The 17,478-nt window shown below is 33.6% G+C and overlaps 2 protein-coding genes and 3 non-coding genes across 5 annotated transcripts in view; 2 read left to right on the top strand and 3 right to left on the bottom strand.

The window, feature by feature from the left end:
- The first annotated feature begins 1,337 nt into the window (after positions 1-1,337).
- LOC101900018 (V-type proton ATPase subunit D 1) lies at positions 1,338-3,056 on the top strand. Its single transcript, XM_005179972.4, has 4 exons — positions 1,338-1,536; positions 1,647-1,764; positions 1,861-2,224; positions 2,292-3,056. Exons 1-4 carry the CDS (start codon positions 1,496-1,498, stop codon positions 2,507-2,509), a joined length of 741 nt encoding a protein of 246 aa, XP_005180029.1. The 5' UTR covers positions 1,338-1,495; the 3' UTR covers positions 2,510-3,056.
- Positions 3,057-3,214: 158 nt separating this feature from the next.
- On the top strand, positions 3,215-3,287 carry TRNAF-GAA (transfer RNA phenylalanine (anticodon GAA)). The gene has a single exon. It is a non-coding gene; the product is annotated as a tRNA-Phe (tRNA).
- A 1,510-nt stretch (positions 3,288-4,797) lies between these two features.
- Positions 4,798-4,870, bottom strand: TRNAF-GAA (transfer RNA phenylalanine (anticodon GAA)). Its single transcript has one exon. It is a non-coding gene; the product is annotated as a tRNA-Phe (tRNA).
- Positions 4,871-5,886: 1,016 nt separating this feature from the next.
- Positions 5,887-5,959, bottom strand: TRNAF-GAA (transfer RNA phenylalanine (anticodon GAA)). Its single transcript has one exon. It is a non-coding gene; the product is annotated as a tRNA-Phe (tRNA).
- Positions 5,960-14,386: 8,427 nt separating this feature from the next.
- The window catches only part of LOC101901518 (uncharacterized), a 41,901-nt gene continuing 38,809 nt past the window's right edge, over positions 14,387-17,478 (bottom strand). Inside the window, exons 4-6 of the mRNA XM_005179981.4 lie at positions 15,387-15,528; positions 15,035-15,278; positions 14,387-14,961 (exon numbers count right to left, since the gene is read on the bottom strand). Coding sequence (XP_005180038.2) covers positions 14,874-14,961; positions 15,035-15,278; positions 15,387-15,528 — 474 coding nt within the window. The 3' untranslated portion in view covers positions 14,387-14,873. The remainder of the gene's footprint in view (positions 14,962-15,034; positions 15,279-15,386; positions 15,529-17,478) is intronic.

Below are 17,478 nucleotides of genomic sequence, written 5' to 3'. Positions count from 1 at the left end.
AGCAATTTTCTGTCATCGGCTGTAGTACCCATTAGGAACTTCAGATACGAAAATAATGACACTAAAATCATCAAAATACGGAATATAGGGAGATGACGCTATACGGGGGCTATAAGAAAACGTCGACCTGCATACGCGATGTTCTGTCATAGACTGTGGTATCAATTAGGAACTTCAAATACGAAATTTGAAACAATTCCGGAGAAACGTCTGACATAAATGATCAAAATACCAAATATCTGGAGGTACAGTTATGTGGGCACTATTCTATGCAAGGATGTTTCTCACATAATGGGAACACATCCAGCCAATTTCCAATAAATTCGGTTTCAAATTGTGACTGAAAAACCCAAAATAACCTTAATTATGCCAGTACAGCTATATGGGGGCCTGCAGACCAAACATACATTTGAGTAAAATTCGATCAATCTACTTCAATTCCTTCGAAAGCTAGAGTGATTTCCACAGACCTACAGACGGACGGCTATCGCTAAATCGACATAGAATTTTATGCTTATCAGAAATATATATGCTCTGTTTCAGTACCAGCAAGAATCTACTAGTCTTGCTATTTTTCGTATCGTAAAGGGAAAATCGGTTATCGTGGTAAAAACTTTTACGTTCGTGTAGTTCTGGAACAGGCCAATATCCTTTGTAGGGTCTTAAATATTATATTTGGAGGTGTTAAAAATGGAATGACAAACCTTCATAGAATATAACAATGAAATCAATGTATAATTTACCTTCTTAATTGAAATATCTAAAATAAATATCATGGTAGAACAATATAGGTATAGGAACGCATCGAGACAGCTGTTGGGACAATGAACTGCCAAACCAATTTTGGAATTGAAAATGATGAATTAAAAATTATTTAAATTTGCAAAAATTTTGGAAAACGCGTATTATAATAACCTCTGAATGACGTCGTAAACATAAAAACATCTACTTATATTTGAAAAGACATTTAAAAATTTTTGACATATCAATGTTCCCTAGCGTTGATGCACCTACCTGTATTCTTCTACCATGGTTCATATTCTAACAAAATTTCACGAAGCAATTTTTCTTACAAACTCAAAATCCTGCCTAATCGAAATTTTCCTACAATTTTTGTGATGTTGGCATTCATTACGTCACACAGGTAATTATACAGGATCTCAGTTGTCTTTCCTACATATATTTTACTAAAACTGTTGATTTTCCCTCCATTATTTCGGTTTAGTTTCACAGTCTATAGCTCCCTCAATGTTTAGAGACATTTTCCCTTTATAACTCGCGCACCTATAGAACCCTTGTCTACTACGAAAAAAATACAGCTCCCATTGGCAATTTTGACAGTTGTCACAAGACCCAATAATCACATATGACCGTATTGTAGATTTTCTTCGTCCCCATTGAATTTTTGTTCGTGTACGGAGGAAATTTTTTTCAAATTTTCAGCAAATACCCTAATTTTTGGAGGAAATTTGTGTAAAAATCAAAAACAACAAATATGTCTGGAAAGGATAGGTTACCAATTTTCCCCTCTCGTGGGTAAGTAAATTGGAAAACGAAAGGCAAAGTGATTTTTGCTGAAAAGTGGTTGTGCGACATGAACAATTTTGCTGATTCGTTGCATTTTTTTCATGTTTTTTCCCCGATAGTGCCCAAATGTTGATGAAGGCACGTTTGGCTGGTGCACAAAAGGGTCATGGGTTGCTGAAAAAGAAGGCTGATGCCTTGCAAATGCGTTTCCGTATGATTTTGGGTAAAATCATTGAGGTAAGTGATTGCTTGGAGTTGGGGGATGTTGGGGGTGGGGAAGTATTGTGTGAAAAATGTTATGTATGTTTGATTGTATTTTTTTTTCTTCTACAGACCAAAACTTTAATGGGGGAAGTTATGAAGGAGGCTGCCTTCTCCTTGGCCGAGGCCAAATTCACAACCGGTGACTTCAATCAGGTGGTTTTGCAAAATGTCACCAAAGCCCAAATTAAAATTCGCACAAAGAAAGACAATGTGGCTGGTGTTACATTGCCCGTTTTCGAATCCTATCAAGATGGTGCTGATACCTATGAATTGGCTGGTTTGGCTCGTGGTGGTCAACAATTGGCCAAATTGAAGAAAAACTATCAAAGTGCTGTCAAGCTATTGGTAGAATTGGCTTCCTTGCAGACCTCCTTTGTGACCTTGGATGAAGTCATTAAGATCACCAACAGAAGAGTTAATGCCATTGAACATGGTATGTTGTTTTAAGTCGTTTGAAATGGAATATTTCCAAGATTAATTTAAAATCTTCTTGATTTTAGTCATTATTCCCCGTATTGACCGTACCTTGGCCTACATTATCTCCGAATTGGATGAATTGGAACGTGAAGAATTCTACCGTCTAAAGAAGATCCAAGATAAGAAACGTGAGGCCCGTTCCAAACAGGAAGCCCACAAGGCTGAACTCTTAAAGAAGGGCATCGATGTCCGTGAGGTGGCCAACATCTTGGATGAGGGTGATGATGATGTTCTATTCTAAGTCCACTTTGTAAAGTTATATAGAGCATAAAGAAATCAACTCTTAGACAAACAACCAACAAAAAGCAAAAGAAACAATAATAACAACAACCCAACACACTACGAACAGTGTTTTAAGTTATAAGTCTAAACGGGAAAAAATACCTGAAAATTATTGTTGTTTTTTTATTTTATTTCAATTTGATGTTTAGTTTCATTTCGTTATTGTTTTTTGTGACTGTCTTCCCCGGTTTTGTTTTTTTTTTTTTCATTTTCATTTGAAACTTTTATTTCACTCTGCTAACGAAAAAAGACACTTAACACAGTATTCTTTGCCAAGTAGTGATTATTTGTTTGTTTTGTTGAATATGGTTTTTAAGAACAATATAAAAATTTGCATCAGTTTTAAATAAAATTCCATAAAATTATCGTAATATACTACTGTATTATATATTAAAAAAAAGAATTAGAAAAAAAAACGAAATCTTCATAAAAAACTATTGTTATAATTAATAAGTAACGCCTGCATTATGGTATTCAAATAAATAATATATAAATGTTAATGGAAATATGAGTCTTCTCAGTTTCAATAAATTAATATTCAGCATCATTGAAGGGAGGGTGTGGGGAGGGGACGATTTGTGAATTGTTTTTCCCTTGGTGTTCTTAATTTTCCTTTATGATTGTCTGAGAACTGTGTATGTGTTTTGACACCCGTTGTCCATGCGCCGAAATAGCTCAGTTGGGAGAGCGTTAGACTGAAGATCTAAAGGTCCCCGGTTCAATCCCGGGTTTCGGCAAGCAGTCTTTTTTTATTTTTTTTTACATTTTTTATATCTATTTTTATAAAAAAAAATAATTGTTTTATAAAATGTTAAATTAGTGTTGCTTTTTTCTTTGTATTTTTGTGTAACAAACTGTTATTTAAAGGTAAGAAAAAAATATTTTAAAACTTTTACCTTAAAAAAAAAATTAGAACAGTGTTGGCTTGTTTGTTCGGGATATCATCGTATTTTGTTGTTACAAAATGGTCAGGCGTAAACCTTTTATTGTTGTTTTTATAAAAACAACGTTTGCTTATAAGTGGAGAACGATGGTAATGTTTACAGATGTTTCAACAAACATTGTTTTTTATAAAAACAACAATAAAGCCTGACCATTTTGCAACAACAAAAAGTATTTTTTTTCATATTTTATTTAATGTTAACATATACAGGGTGAGATAAAAAAAAACTACAACAAATTTAAACGCCATAATTTTGACATTTTTTGTTTTAAATTTTATTAAATGGAAGCAAAAAATGTCGGAAATAGCATCAAATTTTAGAATAAGTTTTGGATTTTCTGCGAATTGGCCATCTTTGGCAAGAATTATGGCCTTCAAACGGCCAATGAAACCGTCACACGCTGCCCGAATGTTGCTCTGGGATATTTTGGCCCATTCCCGGCGAAGCGATTGCTTTAGGTGATCGAAACTTTGGTATTTTTTAGTGCGCCAACCTTGCTTTCCAAAATACCCCAGACACAATAGTCCAACGGCTTGGTATCCGGACATTTTTGGTGGCCATTGTGCGCTGGAAATGAAGCGAAGAACCTTAGATTGTAACCATTCTTGGGTGGCGCGTGCTGAGTGCGATGGTGCTGAGTCCTGTTGGAATGTCAAAGGTCTGTGGCCAAAATATTTGCGGCTTTAATACACCATCCAGAAAATTTAGCGATAATATTCGGCATTTATTCTAATGCCACGGTCGATTAATACGAGCGGAGAGCGACCATCGGCTGTTATGGCGGCCCACACCACCATCACCATGGCCAGCGTTGGACCTGCCTCTCTAGATCATGTATGTCCTTCCTGACACGCCTGGGTGGGGGAGATTTATCCACCATATGATGGTTGGGATGACTCTCACGGTAACACCCAAGCAGGTACGGCAACGAAAGTTTATGATTATGCTGACGTAAGGGAAGAACATTCGTCTCCTCATGTAGATGGTCCACTGGTGGTGTCATGAGAAGGCACCCTGTCGCAGTTCTCAGGTCTGGATGTGCTTCCACTGCGTAGCACTAGTATTCGTAGACCACACTGGAGCCACATAGCTGACCACAGACCGACATATCGCGTTATAAGAGGTCAACAAGGTTTTTGTTGTCCTATCAAGAAGCCTATTAGGCAGATCTGAGTGGCATTCATACCGATGCAGTCGCCGATGCTATTAGCAGTTATAAAATGAATGGCGTCCTCGTTGCAGCTGAAGAACGTCAGCTGTCTAGACGTGCAAAAAGATCCAACAATGTAAATTGGATTGAAAATGCCGAAACCCGGGATTGAACCGGGGACCTTTAGATCTTCAGTCTAACGCTCTCCCAACTGAGCTATTTCGGCAATGGGAAGAGTTTTGAAACCAGCTCTAACATAAAATGAACATTTCGAGTAAGGGGGTGGATAAATAAGCGGTTTGCATTCAGGATTATAATTGTTTCTCAAGAAGTTTTTTTCCCTCCTAAAATGTATTTCAAATTTCCAGCAGCTTCAAACCGTACGTGAAAGATTTGTGTAGAGTTGCCAAATTTTGCAGAATATTATAAAGGTGTATTCGCAATGGATTTTAACAAGTTATCCTCGTTCAGAACGGTTAGGTCTTTGAGCATTTTTTTAAATGTCAAATTACCAAGTTTTGAAATTAAACCAGATACTTTCTGAAGATTTTTCGAATGTGGTGAATGGTGTATTTTTTGGAAACAATAAACTTTTTAATTTAAATAATTTATTATTTCAATAAAATTATTATTATTATTTTTTTTTTGTAATTTTCTTGTAGATCGACCTCAGAATGTTGAGGTATAACGACACCCAACCTCGTTTTCATATAAAATTTGGAACAAAAATTGGCTTCCAAACCCCGTAATTGAATTAAACACGATCTTAAGTTTCTTTCAATATTTTTATTTTTAATAAAATCGTATTATAAAATTTTTCTTATACGTTTTTTATTTTCTTTATAATTTTTCACATTATTTTTATATGAAAAAAATAAATTTTACTTTAAATTAAGTTTCTTTCAATAATATCAAATTTGTTATTGTTTATAATAATATCCAAATTATTGTTTTTTTTTTTTCTAATTTCTTGTAGTTTGAACTCGAAACGTTTAGGTCATACTAAACCCAACATCTTTTTTCATCTACAATTTAAACAAAGATGGTTTCCAAACCACAAAATTGAATCAAACATGCTCTTAAGTCTCTTTCAATATTTTCTATATTTTATTTTTAATAAAATTGTCTTCTAACATTTTTCATGCAATTTTTTTATTTTCTTTATAATTGTTTTTTTTTTTCATATGAAAAATGAATTTTTATTTTAAATAAAAAAAAAAAATAAAGACAAAAAAGATTCTTTGCCGAAACCCGGGATTGAACCGGGGACCTTTAGATCTTCAGTCTAACGCTCTCCCAACTGAGCTATTTCGGCACATGCTCAACACACTGCAATTTAATAATTTTCCCAGAAATTATTTAAAATAAAATTTAATTTTATTTCAATTAAATTCCATAAATTTGTTGTTCTAATATTATTTATTAATTATACAAATAAATTACAATAAAATCTATTAATTAAAGGGACAAATAAACACCCTCTAACAACTAAACAGTAGTTGTGTGACGCTATACATCATTACTATTAGTAATGCCTAAAACTATGCTACATATTTCGGCAATCACATTTAATCACCAGCAAAACATTGATTGGAGACAACATGCCGGCCGCTGAGTTTTATTCACACATCATGGCCTTCTTGTGGCAGGAAATTGAGGATATTAACTTGGAAAATGTCTTATCATTTGCCACACAGCCAAAATGAAGAATCACTGCGTTATGTGAAGTTCAATGAAATCATTGTGGTTATGTTGATTTGCCGCCATCATCAAATCCCATGATCCAACATCGTTGAACTTCGGGGATATTTGAAGGGAAAGGTGTGAGAAAAAGCCAGGAGTAAAAGCATCAGCCCAATGTGAAATGATATTTGAAATTAAATAGAATTTATAATTTTATTCACGATTTGTTGAACGTATATCACCCGGTGTTCATTTTAATTATTCACTGAACAGAGGAACTGAACTAGTTGCCAAATTGAAATGCCCTTAAATTGTCAAAATGTAAAGGAGATGGTCTGTTTTATTTGCAAATAACGGTAGCCATGCGCCATGGTAGAAGAATATAGGTAGACGCATCGACACAGCTGCTGGGACTATGAACTGTCAAACCAATTTTGGAATTGAAAATGTTGAATGAAAAATTATTTAAATTTGTAAAAATTGTTGAAAAACGCGAATTATGATAACCTCCGAATGACGTCGTTTAAGAAAAAATTTAAAAATCTACTTATATTTGAAAAAAAAAAACATTTAAATTATTTTGACATATCAATGCTCTCAAGCGTTGATGCATCTACCTGTATTTTTCTGTCAAGTCCTGAGCTTTATGTGAGTTTTCATGATATTATTGCGATCATGGTAAAATAAAAAGGTAAGATAGAGCTACCAGCTGATTGCAATTTTTGTCTAAGTGTGTCAGACTTTTGCCTATTTCTGGTCTGTTCTACTTTAACTGATTTTTCCCTTTATAATATCGGAGAAAATTGTAAAACTAGTAGATTCTTTCAGGTTCTGGAACAGACAATTTTTGTATGTATTTGTTGTTTTGAAAAATAAAAACAAAATATTTTCAATAAATAAAAATATTTTCAAAATCAATGATTGGAAGAAACTTGAATTTGCGGGGCGCGCATTCATAATATTAACCAGATTTGCCATGGAATTGAAAGATTAAACACTTACGATCATATTTTTTAGAGAACATCCAGACATTTTATTCATATTTCGCTATTTGACTTTTTTTTAAAATTGAACAAAATTTTGGTATTTTTTGAAATGAAAACAACAAATAACGGTAGCCATGCGACCAGAATTGGGGATATTTACAAATATGTGTTATTACTTGCCGCACAGCCAAAAAAAGATTCACTGCCTTTTTTGTGTGAGATTTAATGATATTATTGCGGCCAACAGGTGAGTTACCACCGGTGGATAGAAAATGTGTACAAAAATTCGTCAAGGCCAATTCAGAGGTAAATGCCTTAGGTTCTTCCATACATCTATGCCCATTAAATATACTTTTAATCCCGATTTGTTGAACGTATAGTCGCCTGGCATTCATTTGAACGATTCACTGAAAGGAACAATTTAACTAGTTGAAAACTTTAATGCCCTCCAATTATCCACATGTGAAGGAGAAGGAATGTGTTTTATTTGTGTAAAACGGTAACCATGCGACCAGAATTGGGGATATTGACAAATATGTGTTATTACTTGCCACACAGCCAAAAAAAGAATCACTGCCTTTTTTGTGTAAAGTTGAATGATATTATTGCGGCTATCAGGTGAGTTACAATCGGTTAATTGGAAATGTGTACAGAAATTCGTCAAGGATAATTCAGGAGTAAATGCGTCAGGTTCTTGTATACATCTATGGCCCATTAAATATTATTTTAATCCCGATTTGTTGAACGTATAGTCGTCTGACATTCATTTGAACGATTCACTGAAAAGAGGAATGGAACTAGTTGCAAACTTAAATGCCCCCAAATTATCCTCACATGTGAAGGAGAAGGAGTTTTTTTTTTGCAAATAACGGTAGCCATGCGACCAAAATTGGGAATATTGACAAATATGATTTATTACTTGCCACACAGCGAAAAAAATAATCACTGCCTTTTTTGTGTAAGGTTTAATAATATTATTGCGGCCATCAGGTGAGTTACCATCGGTTGATTGGAAATGTGTACAAAAATTCGTCAAGGGTGATTCAGGAGTAAATGCCTCAGGCTCTTCCATACATCTATGCATCTATGTCCCATTAAATATAATTTTAATTCCGATTTGTTGAACGTATAGTCGTCTGGCATTCATATGAACGATTCACTAAAAAGAGCAATTGAAGTATTATCAAATTATCCTCACATGTGAAGGAGAATGAATGTGTTTTATTTGCAAATAACGGTAGCCATGCGATCAGAAATTGCCACGCAGCCAAAAAAAGAATCACTGCTTTATGTGAGGTTTAATTATATTTTTCAGTTATTAACAATCAGGTGAGTTGCCATCGGTTGATTGGAAATGTATACAGAAATTCGTTAAGGGTAATTCAGGAGTAATTGCCTCAGGTTCTTCCATACATCTATACCCCAATAAAAATAAGTTTTAATTCCGATTTGTTGAAAGTATAGTCTTCTGGCATTCATTTGAACGATTCACTGAAAAGAGCCATTGAACTAGTTGCAAACTTAAATGCCCTGAAATTATCTACATGTGAAGGAGAATGCGTGTGTTTTATTTGCAAATAACGCCAGTAATGCGACCAGAAATTGGGGATATTGACAAATATGTGTTATTACTTGCCACACAGCCAAAAAAGAATCACTGCCTCTTTTGTGTGAGGTTTTTGATATTTTTGCAGCTATGTTGATTACCAATCAGGTGAGTTACCATCGGTTGATAGAAAATGCGTCCAAAAATTAGTCAAGGTCAATTCAGGAGTAAATACCTCAGGTTTTTCCATACATCTATGATCCATTAAATATAATTTTAATCCCGATTTGTTGAACGTATAGTCGGCTGGCATTCATTTGAACGATTCACTGAAAAGAGCAATTGAACTAGTTGCAAACTTAAATGCCCTCAAATTATCCACATGTGAAATTATCCACATTATTCGCAAATAACGGCAGTAATGTGACCAGAAATTGGGAATATGGGGCTAAATTTTTGTTTTATGAAAGCTTGGAATCAATTTGTTTTACTTTTTTAAAAAATTCTTTCATTTGACATTTATTTCATGTATAAAAGTTTTCATTTCACATTTTTATAGAGAAGAATTGAGACCATAGACCAGGAGAGATTGACCAATATGTTATATTACTGCCACCATGACAGAAAAATACAGGTAGATGCATCAACGCTTGGGAGCATTGATATGTCAAAAAAATTTAAATTTTTTTTCAAATATAAAAAGATTTTTATATGTTTTCTTATACTACGACGTTCGGAGGCTAATATATTTCGCGTTTTTCAACAATTTTTACAAATATAAATAATTTTTCATTCAACATTTTCAATTCCAAAATTGGTTTGACAGTTCATTGACCCAGCAGCTTTGTCGACGCGTCTACCTATATTCTTCTACCATGCTTGCCACACAGGCAAAAAAAAACGCATCACTGATTTATGTGAAGTTCAATGATACTTCATTTTACGTTCATTTTACAATTCACTGAAATGAGCAACAAAACTAGTTGCAAATTAAAATACCCTTCCATTGACAAATGTTTAGGAAATTTACTGGTCTTTGATTTATGTTAAGTTCAATGATATTTCATTTTACAATTCACTGAAATGAGCAACTAAACTAGTTGCAGATTGAAATGCCCTCAAATTGCCATAAAGTGTAGGAAATTTCCTGGCCTTTGATTTATGCGAACTTCAATGATATTTCTTTTGACAATTCACTTAAATGAACATCTAAACTAGTTGCAAATTGAAATACCCTCCAATTGCCAAAATATGTTAGAGATTTGCTGGTTTTTGTCGGCAACGGATGCGTCCGATTTTTTTGGCTTTCAAATCTTTGATTGAAATTTTTTTTTCAAAATTTCTTAATTTTTTAAAAATACAAGTTATCATAACTACTAATGCTAAAATTATACAAGGTAATCTCATGTTGACATATGAAATATACTTTTTTCATAACATTTAATTAACAACATCCAACCTTCAAAATTTAAAAAAAACCCAATTGATCTTATAAACCCGGTGGATTTATCTTCAATTGTATAAACGCGCTATAAAATACAACATTGTAATTAACAACCTTTCTGATTTGTGGCGTTTACACCATACTTACCTTGTTGGGAGGTTTAATAAAATTAATTTTATTTTTAGAATTGAAATCGTTTTTATTTCATTAAATAAATTATAAAAATTAATTACTTTTCTTAAAACTTAAACAAAACCAACACCAATACTTCATTTTTTGTTTGTTTATCCTTAAAAAAATAATCGTTGGAGCTTTAAGCTCATGTTTTGTGGTTTATCTTCTAAAGAGAAATACTTAATTTCTAGAGGGACCTTTAAGGTTTCGTTCTTTAGTGAGAATATAGTATCTTTTTTTTTCTTCTTCTAAAAATAAGACATATATAATTATGTTCGTATAGAGTAGTGGTTTGTGGGAGATCTGAAAGAGTATCGAAAACATTTTATAAATATCAAGAACTAAAATGGTTTTCGAAATCCTTTCCAGGGGTTTGTGAGGGAGAAAATTGTGTAGACACATAAGGAGTTGAGTAAAACATAAAAAAATAATGTAAATATATAAAAATCAGTCTTAAAAAACACACACATAAAATATACGTAAGTAAAGGAAGTGTAAATAGAATTATATAAGGAGCTGCGAAAGAGATTTACGCTATAAAAATATGGGAGTATCAATGAAGATTTTAGTCATTTAAATCGTTTTACCGTAATACTATTCTATGATGATCTATAGCTTGTGGCCTTTTGACAATTAGAAAATATCAGAGTCAAACTTAAGTAGAGTACAACCTATGATCATTGGGAAATTTCTTAAAAAAAAAAAAATTCAACTATTTTCTTGTACTCTGTCCTACGGAGCCTATTAGGATATGTATTTTTCAACAATTTTATTTAATTTAAATAGTTTTATATTTAAAATGTTGTATTTCAAAAATGGCTTTGACAGTTCATTGTAGCTGTGTTGGTGCGACTACCTCCATTGTCATGACAGACAAATCTGAATTTGTAACGAAAATATTAGTTCTGAGCAAATATTTTAATGTTTCTATGAATTTTAAGGATGATCAAATGTTTGATGAGTTACCATATTTTTTTTTATCTGAAAGGCACATTTTTTTTAATTTTGAAAAAATAAGCAGATCAGTTGTTATATTTCAGTTTTTCCGATTTTTTTGATCCATTATTTTGTCAAGCTTTTAATAAAAATAATTAATAAAAATATTACCGCTACGTTTAATTCAGATAAGTAACTGATAGTGTGTACTCATCTTTAAAACTATTTCGCCATGGCTCTTTTAATTTTGGCGTTTGCCAAAGCTGGCGAAGTTAAATCAAATAAATATAAGTAACTGATAGTGTGTACTCATCTTTAAAACTATTTCGCCATGGCTCTTTTAATTTTGGCGTTTGCCAAAGCTGGTGAAATTAAATCAAATAAATTCAAGTAACTGATAGTGTGAACTCATCTTTAAAATTATGTCGCCATGGCTCCTTTAATTTCGGCGTTTGCCAAAGCTGGTTAAGTCAAGTCAAACACAATCAAGTAACTGATAGTGTGTACACATCTTTAAAATTATGTCGCCGTGGATCCCTTAATTTTGGCGTTTGCCAAAGCAGGTGAAGTTAAATTCAAATAAATTGAAGTAATTCATAGTGTTTACTCATCTTTAAAACTATGTTACCATGGCTCCTTTTATTTTGGCGTTTGCCAAAGCTGGAGAAATTTAATTTAAATAAATTCAAATAACTGATTGTGTGTACTCATCTTTAAAATTATGTCGCCGTGGCACCTTTAATTTTGGCGTTTGCCAAAGCTGTTAAAGTTTAATCCAAATAAATTAAAGTAACTGATAGTGTGTACTCATCTCTAAGATTATGTCGTCGTGGCTCCTTTAATTTTGACGCTTGCCAAAGCTGGTGAATTTAAATCAAATAAATTCGAGTAACAGATAGTGTGTACTCATCTCTAAAATTATGTCGCCGTGGCTCCTTCAATTTTGGCACTTGCCAAAGAGGGTGAAATTAAATCAAACAAATTCAAATAACTGATTAAAATTATTTCGCCGTGACTATTTCAAATTAGGCGCTTGCCAAAGCTGGTGACGTTTAATCTGAATAAATTCAAATAACTTATAGTGTGTACTCATCTTATGTCGCCGTGGCTCCTAAATCAAGTAACAGATAGTGTGTACTCATCTTTAAAATTATGTCGCCGGGGCTCCTTCAAATTTGGCGTTTGCCAAAGCTGGTGAAGTTAAATCAAATAAATTCAAATAACTGATAGTGTGTACTCATCTTATGTCGCCGTGGCTCCTAATTCAAGTAAATGATAGTGTGTACCATGGTAGAGGAATATAGGTAGACGCATCGACACAGCTGCTGGGACAATGAGCTGTCAAACCAATTTTGGAATTGAAAATGCTGAATGAAAAATTATGTAAATTTGTAAAAATTGTTGAAAAATGTGAATTATAATAACCTCCGAATGGCGTCGTATAAGAAAACATATAAAAATCTACTTATGTTTGAAAAAAACATTTAAATTTTTTGACATATCAATGCTCCCATGCGTTAATGCATCTACCTGTATTCTTCTGCCATGGTGTGTATTCATCTTTAAAATGTTGTTACCGTGGCTCCTTTAATTTTGGCGTTTGCCAAAGCTGCTGAAATTGCTTTGTTTTGGAGATAAATTAAATAAAGAAGAAATTTGTCGGAATCTTAGCTGTCTCTCTAACTTCGCACCTCCTTTTTTGAAAGAGTATAATTACTACTAGGCCATAAAAATAAATAGATAAAATTAATAAAAAAATACTGAGGCCAAAATTTTTGTTAACTTAAAAATATTGAAATAGTTGGTCAATATAACGACTTGGTAATCACTTTCCCAGGTTTACTAGATGTCAGCTGTCAAGAAAAACAGTTGTTGTCATCCATGATCTTCATTTTTAGGAAAAAAACATAATGGGGGCTTGCTTTGTTCCGTTAAAGTTAAATTCATTGTACAATTAAATCAAGGATATCTTATGTCAGAAAAATCTTCGTCGAAAACAGAATATAATCAGGGCTGTCACAGAAACCATGTTGGTTTAGCTTATTGTCGTTTTTGTAAACCAATATTGGTTTCATTTGGTGTCATGAATCCAAGTTGGTTTTGTCAATTTCGAATGTAAATAAAACCTATGTTCGAAACAGCTGTTGTTGCTTACGTGTGTTGTTTGTTTATTTGTCATTGAAATATCAGTAAAAGTAAAGTAAATAAAAAAAGAAATAAGTCGCTATAAAAAAAGTAAGATGGCATCAGCAGTGGTAGTTTTTGCAAGAAAAGCTCTTAGAGGTTTCAGCAACCCACTGGAGTTGCCGGAGATAGCGTAAATACAATTTTTTATTGTGAACTTTCTCATAAAGCTGCTTTGCAGATTTATGGTTTATGGTCCTTTAAAAATTCTTTAAAAAATCCTTAAAAATCCACGTTAATGGTCCTTTAAATATCCTTTAAAAATCTTTAAAAAATCCACGTTTATAGTCCTTTAAAAAATCTTTAAAAAATCCACGTTTATAGTCCTTTAAAAATCTTTAAAAAATCCACGTTTATAGTCCTTTAAAAAATCTTTAAAGAATCCATGTTTATAGTCCTTTAAATGTCCTTTAAAAATTCTTTAAAAAAATCCAGGTTTCTAGTCGTTTAAAAATTGTTTAAAAAATCCACATTTTTAGTCCTTTGAATATCCTTTAAAAATTGTTTAAAAATCCAAAGCAAATGAAAAGTGACAGCTCTAAGCAGCTTGGTTTATTTCCAATAACAAAACCAATAACATTGGCTTCTATGACAACCAAAACCGATAAAATTCTAATTCGAAAATAAAACCGATAACATTGATTTTCATGACACCAAAGCATTTTTTCTTATCGTTTTTAAAACCAATAGTGATAAAATTGGTTTCTATGACAGCCCTGAATATATATTTTTATATTTTTTATAATGCTAGCTTTACCGTGCTTAAATCGTAAAAATTCAATATTTTCAAATAAATGAATTTTATTGTTAGAAATAAAATTTCTACGGAAAAAAGCTTCAATGTTTTTTTTTCAACTTTTATCCATTTTGAAATTACCTGTCGTTTGCCTTGACCTTCCACTTCTACAAATTGGAAATGCAATATGAGGCCGTATTTACATTAAATTTGTTCTTAGGTATCACAAAAACATTGATTTTAATGTAAACATGCTTTACTTTGCCTTGCAACATTGCCGCCATCATAAAAGGATGCAGTTGCAAATGGCAACTCTGTGTTGTAAAATCACTTGATTTGACTGAGGATGGCAATGCTCTGGACTCAGAGTAAAGCATGATGGCCACACATTGCATTTTCTTTTACACACACACATATATTTAGACTACATTATAAATGCAGTAGCTACAAACTAATTGGGATTGGGATATGAGGGGGATTCTCGGAATTCCCACACACATTTCTCGCGTCTCAACTAACTTAAGTGCTAATTTAAACTAATTAATATACTCTACCATACGGCAGTGTATTCGGATAATAAGGCATAAAGAATTTTGTACCAAATCTAGCGGATTGGGCTGATTCACTGCTGCAAAGTAAGAAGAGAGGGAGAATATTAGAAATCAGTTTTTTTTTTCCAGTCTTTTTGTCAAAATCCTTACCTTGAACTAAACATCGATGTACACACCTCGGCCCGATGCAGTCGGCTGCTATTATTCGATAGGCTGCCACAATTGTGTATGGCTGCAATACGTCGGCGGGAACGTATCAATGACGTTATGGCCACAATGACAGCTATCAAAAATATCAAACCCAATACACAAAAGGACATGGCCAATTTCGAGACGGATAAACACAGGGTGCCATCGTTGATCAGAGGCCGGACATAGGGTGGATATTCTTCTGCTAAAGGCAAAACAAGAAAGGAAAAAGTAAAGGGATATTAGAAAAGAAAGCCAAAAGGTAAAAATTATTATTTTTTTTTTTTTTGAAAATAACGCTTCACTTCCTTACCACTCATATTGTGTCGCCTATCGTAGCGCAAACGATCCACCTCAATTTGTGGCGCTGTCACGGCCAGCGAATTAAAAACTTCAATGCGTGCCAAATGTTTATCGGTGCTTAGTATTAATTTTTCGCTGGTACGGCAATTTACCTGAAATTGAAAAAAAAATAATTGAAAAATATTTTGAAAATTACAGAGAAGAGGAACAAAATATCAGGAAGCAAAAGTCGTATTAAAGGAGCCATGACGATATCATCGGTGGTCATATGTCATAGCCTGGAAAAGAGCCGAATGGTCAGAGAAAGTTTTTCAAATTATCCAAAACAGAGCACTTCTGAGAGAGGATTCCATAATTCTTTATTTTATGTGTGCTTAGAAAATATCTCTCGGACAATTTTTGCATGACATGCAGGGTTGCCATTTATCGGCATTTTGACGATTTTTCACTCTAAAAATGTAAAAAACCCGATTTTCCGATTTTTTTGATCCATTAGTTTGTCAAGCTTTTAATAAAAATAATTAATAAAAAAAACTACCGCTACGTTTAATCCAGATAAGTAACTGATAGTGTGTACTCATCTTTAAAATTATGTTGCCGTGGCTCCTCTAATTTTGGTGCTTGTCAAAGCTGTTGACGTTAAATCAAATAAACTCAAGTAACTGATAGTGTGTACTCATCTTTAAAACTTTTTCGCCATGACTTCTTTAATTTTGGCGTCTGAGAGAGGATTTCTTAATTATTTATTTTATGTGTGCTTAGGAAATATCTCACGGAGAATTTTTGCATGACATGCAGGGTTGCCATTTATCGGCATTTTGATGATTTTTCACTCTAAAAATGTAAACTGCAACAAAGTCAAATGCCATAATTTTTATTTTTTTTTTCAAAATTTATTAAATGAAAGCAACAAATGTCGGAAATAGTATCAAAATTTAGAACAAGTTTAGATTTGTTCGAATTGGTCACCTTTGGCACGAATTATGGCCTTCAAACGGCCAATGAAATTGTCACACGCTGCCCGAATATTGCTCTGAGGTATTTTGGCCCATTTCCGGCAAAGCGCTGATGATCGACTCTTTGGTATTTTTTAGTGCCCCAACCTTGCTTTCTAAAATACTTCAGACACAATAGTCCAACGGATTGGAATTCGGAGATTTTGGTGGAAATGAAGCGAGGAACCTCATTTTGTAAGAATTCTTGGGTGGCGCGTGCTGAGTGCGATGGTGCTGAGTATTGTTGGTATGTCCAATACACCCTCCAGAATATTTTCGCGATAGTATTCGGCACTTATTCTGATGCCACGGTCGATTGATACGAGCGGAGAGCGACCAGAGAGCGCTTGAGTTCTGGTGGCCAACCGAAAGTGCACATTTTCAGCTGACCTCCTCTTTGGCAAGCAGACACGATCAGTTTGTTTGTTTACAAACTGCTGGACAACGAATGTTTTCTCATCGGCGAAAACCAAATTCGGCAGTTCACCCCTTTTCGGTCAAGCGAAGCAACTCTTTCGCTCTTTATACCCCCACTATAATATGGAGGATATATTAAGTTTGTCATTCCGTTTGTAATACCTCGAAATATGCATTTTAGACCCCACAAATATTCTTAATCGGCATAAAATTCTATGTCGATTTAGCGATGTCCGTCCGTCTATCCGTCTGTGGAAATCACTCTAGCTTCCGAACGAATTGAAGTAGATTGAAAAAATTTTACTCAAATGCATATTATATCTGTAGGACTTTTGGTATTGAAAATGGGCCATGTAGGTCCACGTCTTCGTATAGCACCCATAGAACGGTACCTCCCGATATTCGGTATTTTGATGATTTTTAGCGACATTATTTACCGGAATTGTTTCAAATTTCACATTTGAAGTTCGTCATGGATACTACAGCCTATGACAGAAATTTGTCTGTGCGGGTCCACGTCTTCGCATAGCCCCCATATAACGGTACCTCCCGATATTCGGTATTTTGATGATTTTAGCGACATTATTGACCGGAATTATTTCAAATTTTGTATTTGGAGTTCGAAATAGGTACTACAGCCTAAGACAGAAAATTGTCTGTGTAGGTCCATGTCATCTTATGGCCCCCATA

This window comes from Musca domestica, unplaced genomic scaffold (assembly GCF_030504385.1).
Source record: "Musca domestica strain aabys unplaced genomic scaffold, Musca_domestica.polishedcontigs.V.1.1 286, whole genome shotgun sequence".
NCBI classification, from domain to species: Eukaryota; Metazoa; Arthropoda; class Insecta; order Diptera; family Muscidae; genus Musca; species Musca domestica.
Note: the sequence above shows the minus strand (reverse complement) of the source record. Positions and strands in the feature narration are given on the sequence as shown.

Bases quoted from the DNA above. Each gene is read 5' to 3' on its own strand.
- LOC101900018 (XM_005179972.4), top strand. From the start codon at position 1,496: ATGTCTGGAAAGGATAGGTTACCAATTTTCCCCTCTCGTGG. The intron at 1,765-1,860 runs GTAAGTGATTGC...TTTCTTCTACAG, and splicing joins TTTTGGGTAAAATCATTGAG to ACCAAAACTTTAATGGGGGA. The intron at 2,225-2,291 runs GTATGTTGTTTT...TCTTGATTTTAG, and splicing joins AGTTAATGCCATTGAACATG to TCATTATTCCCCGTATTGAC.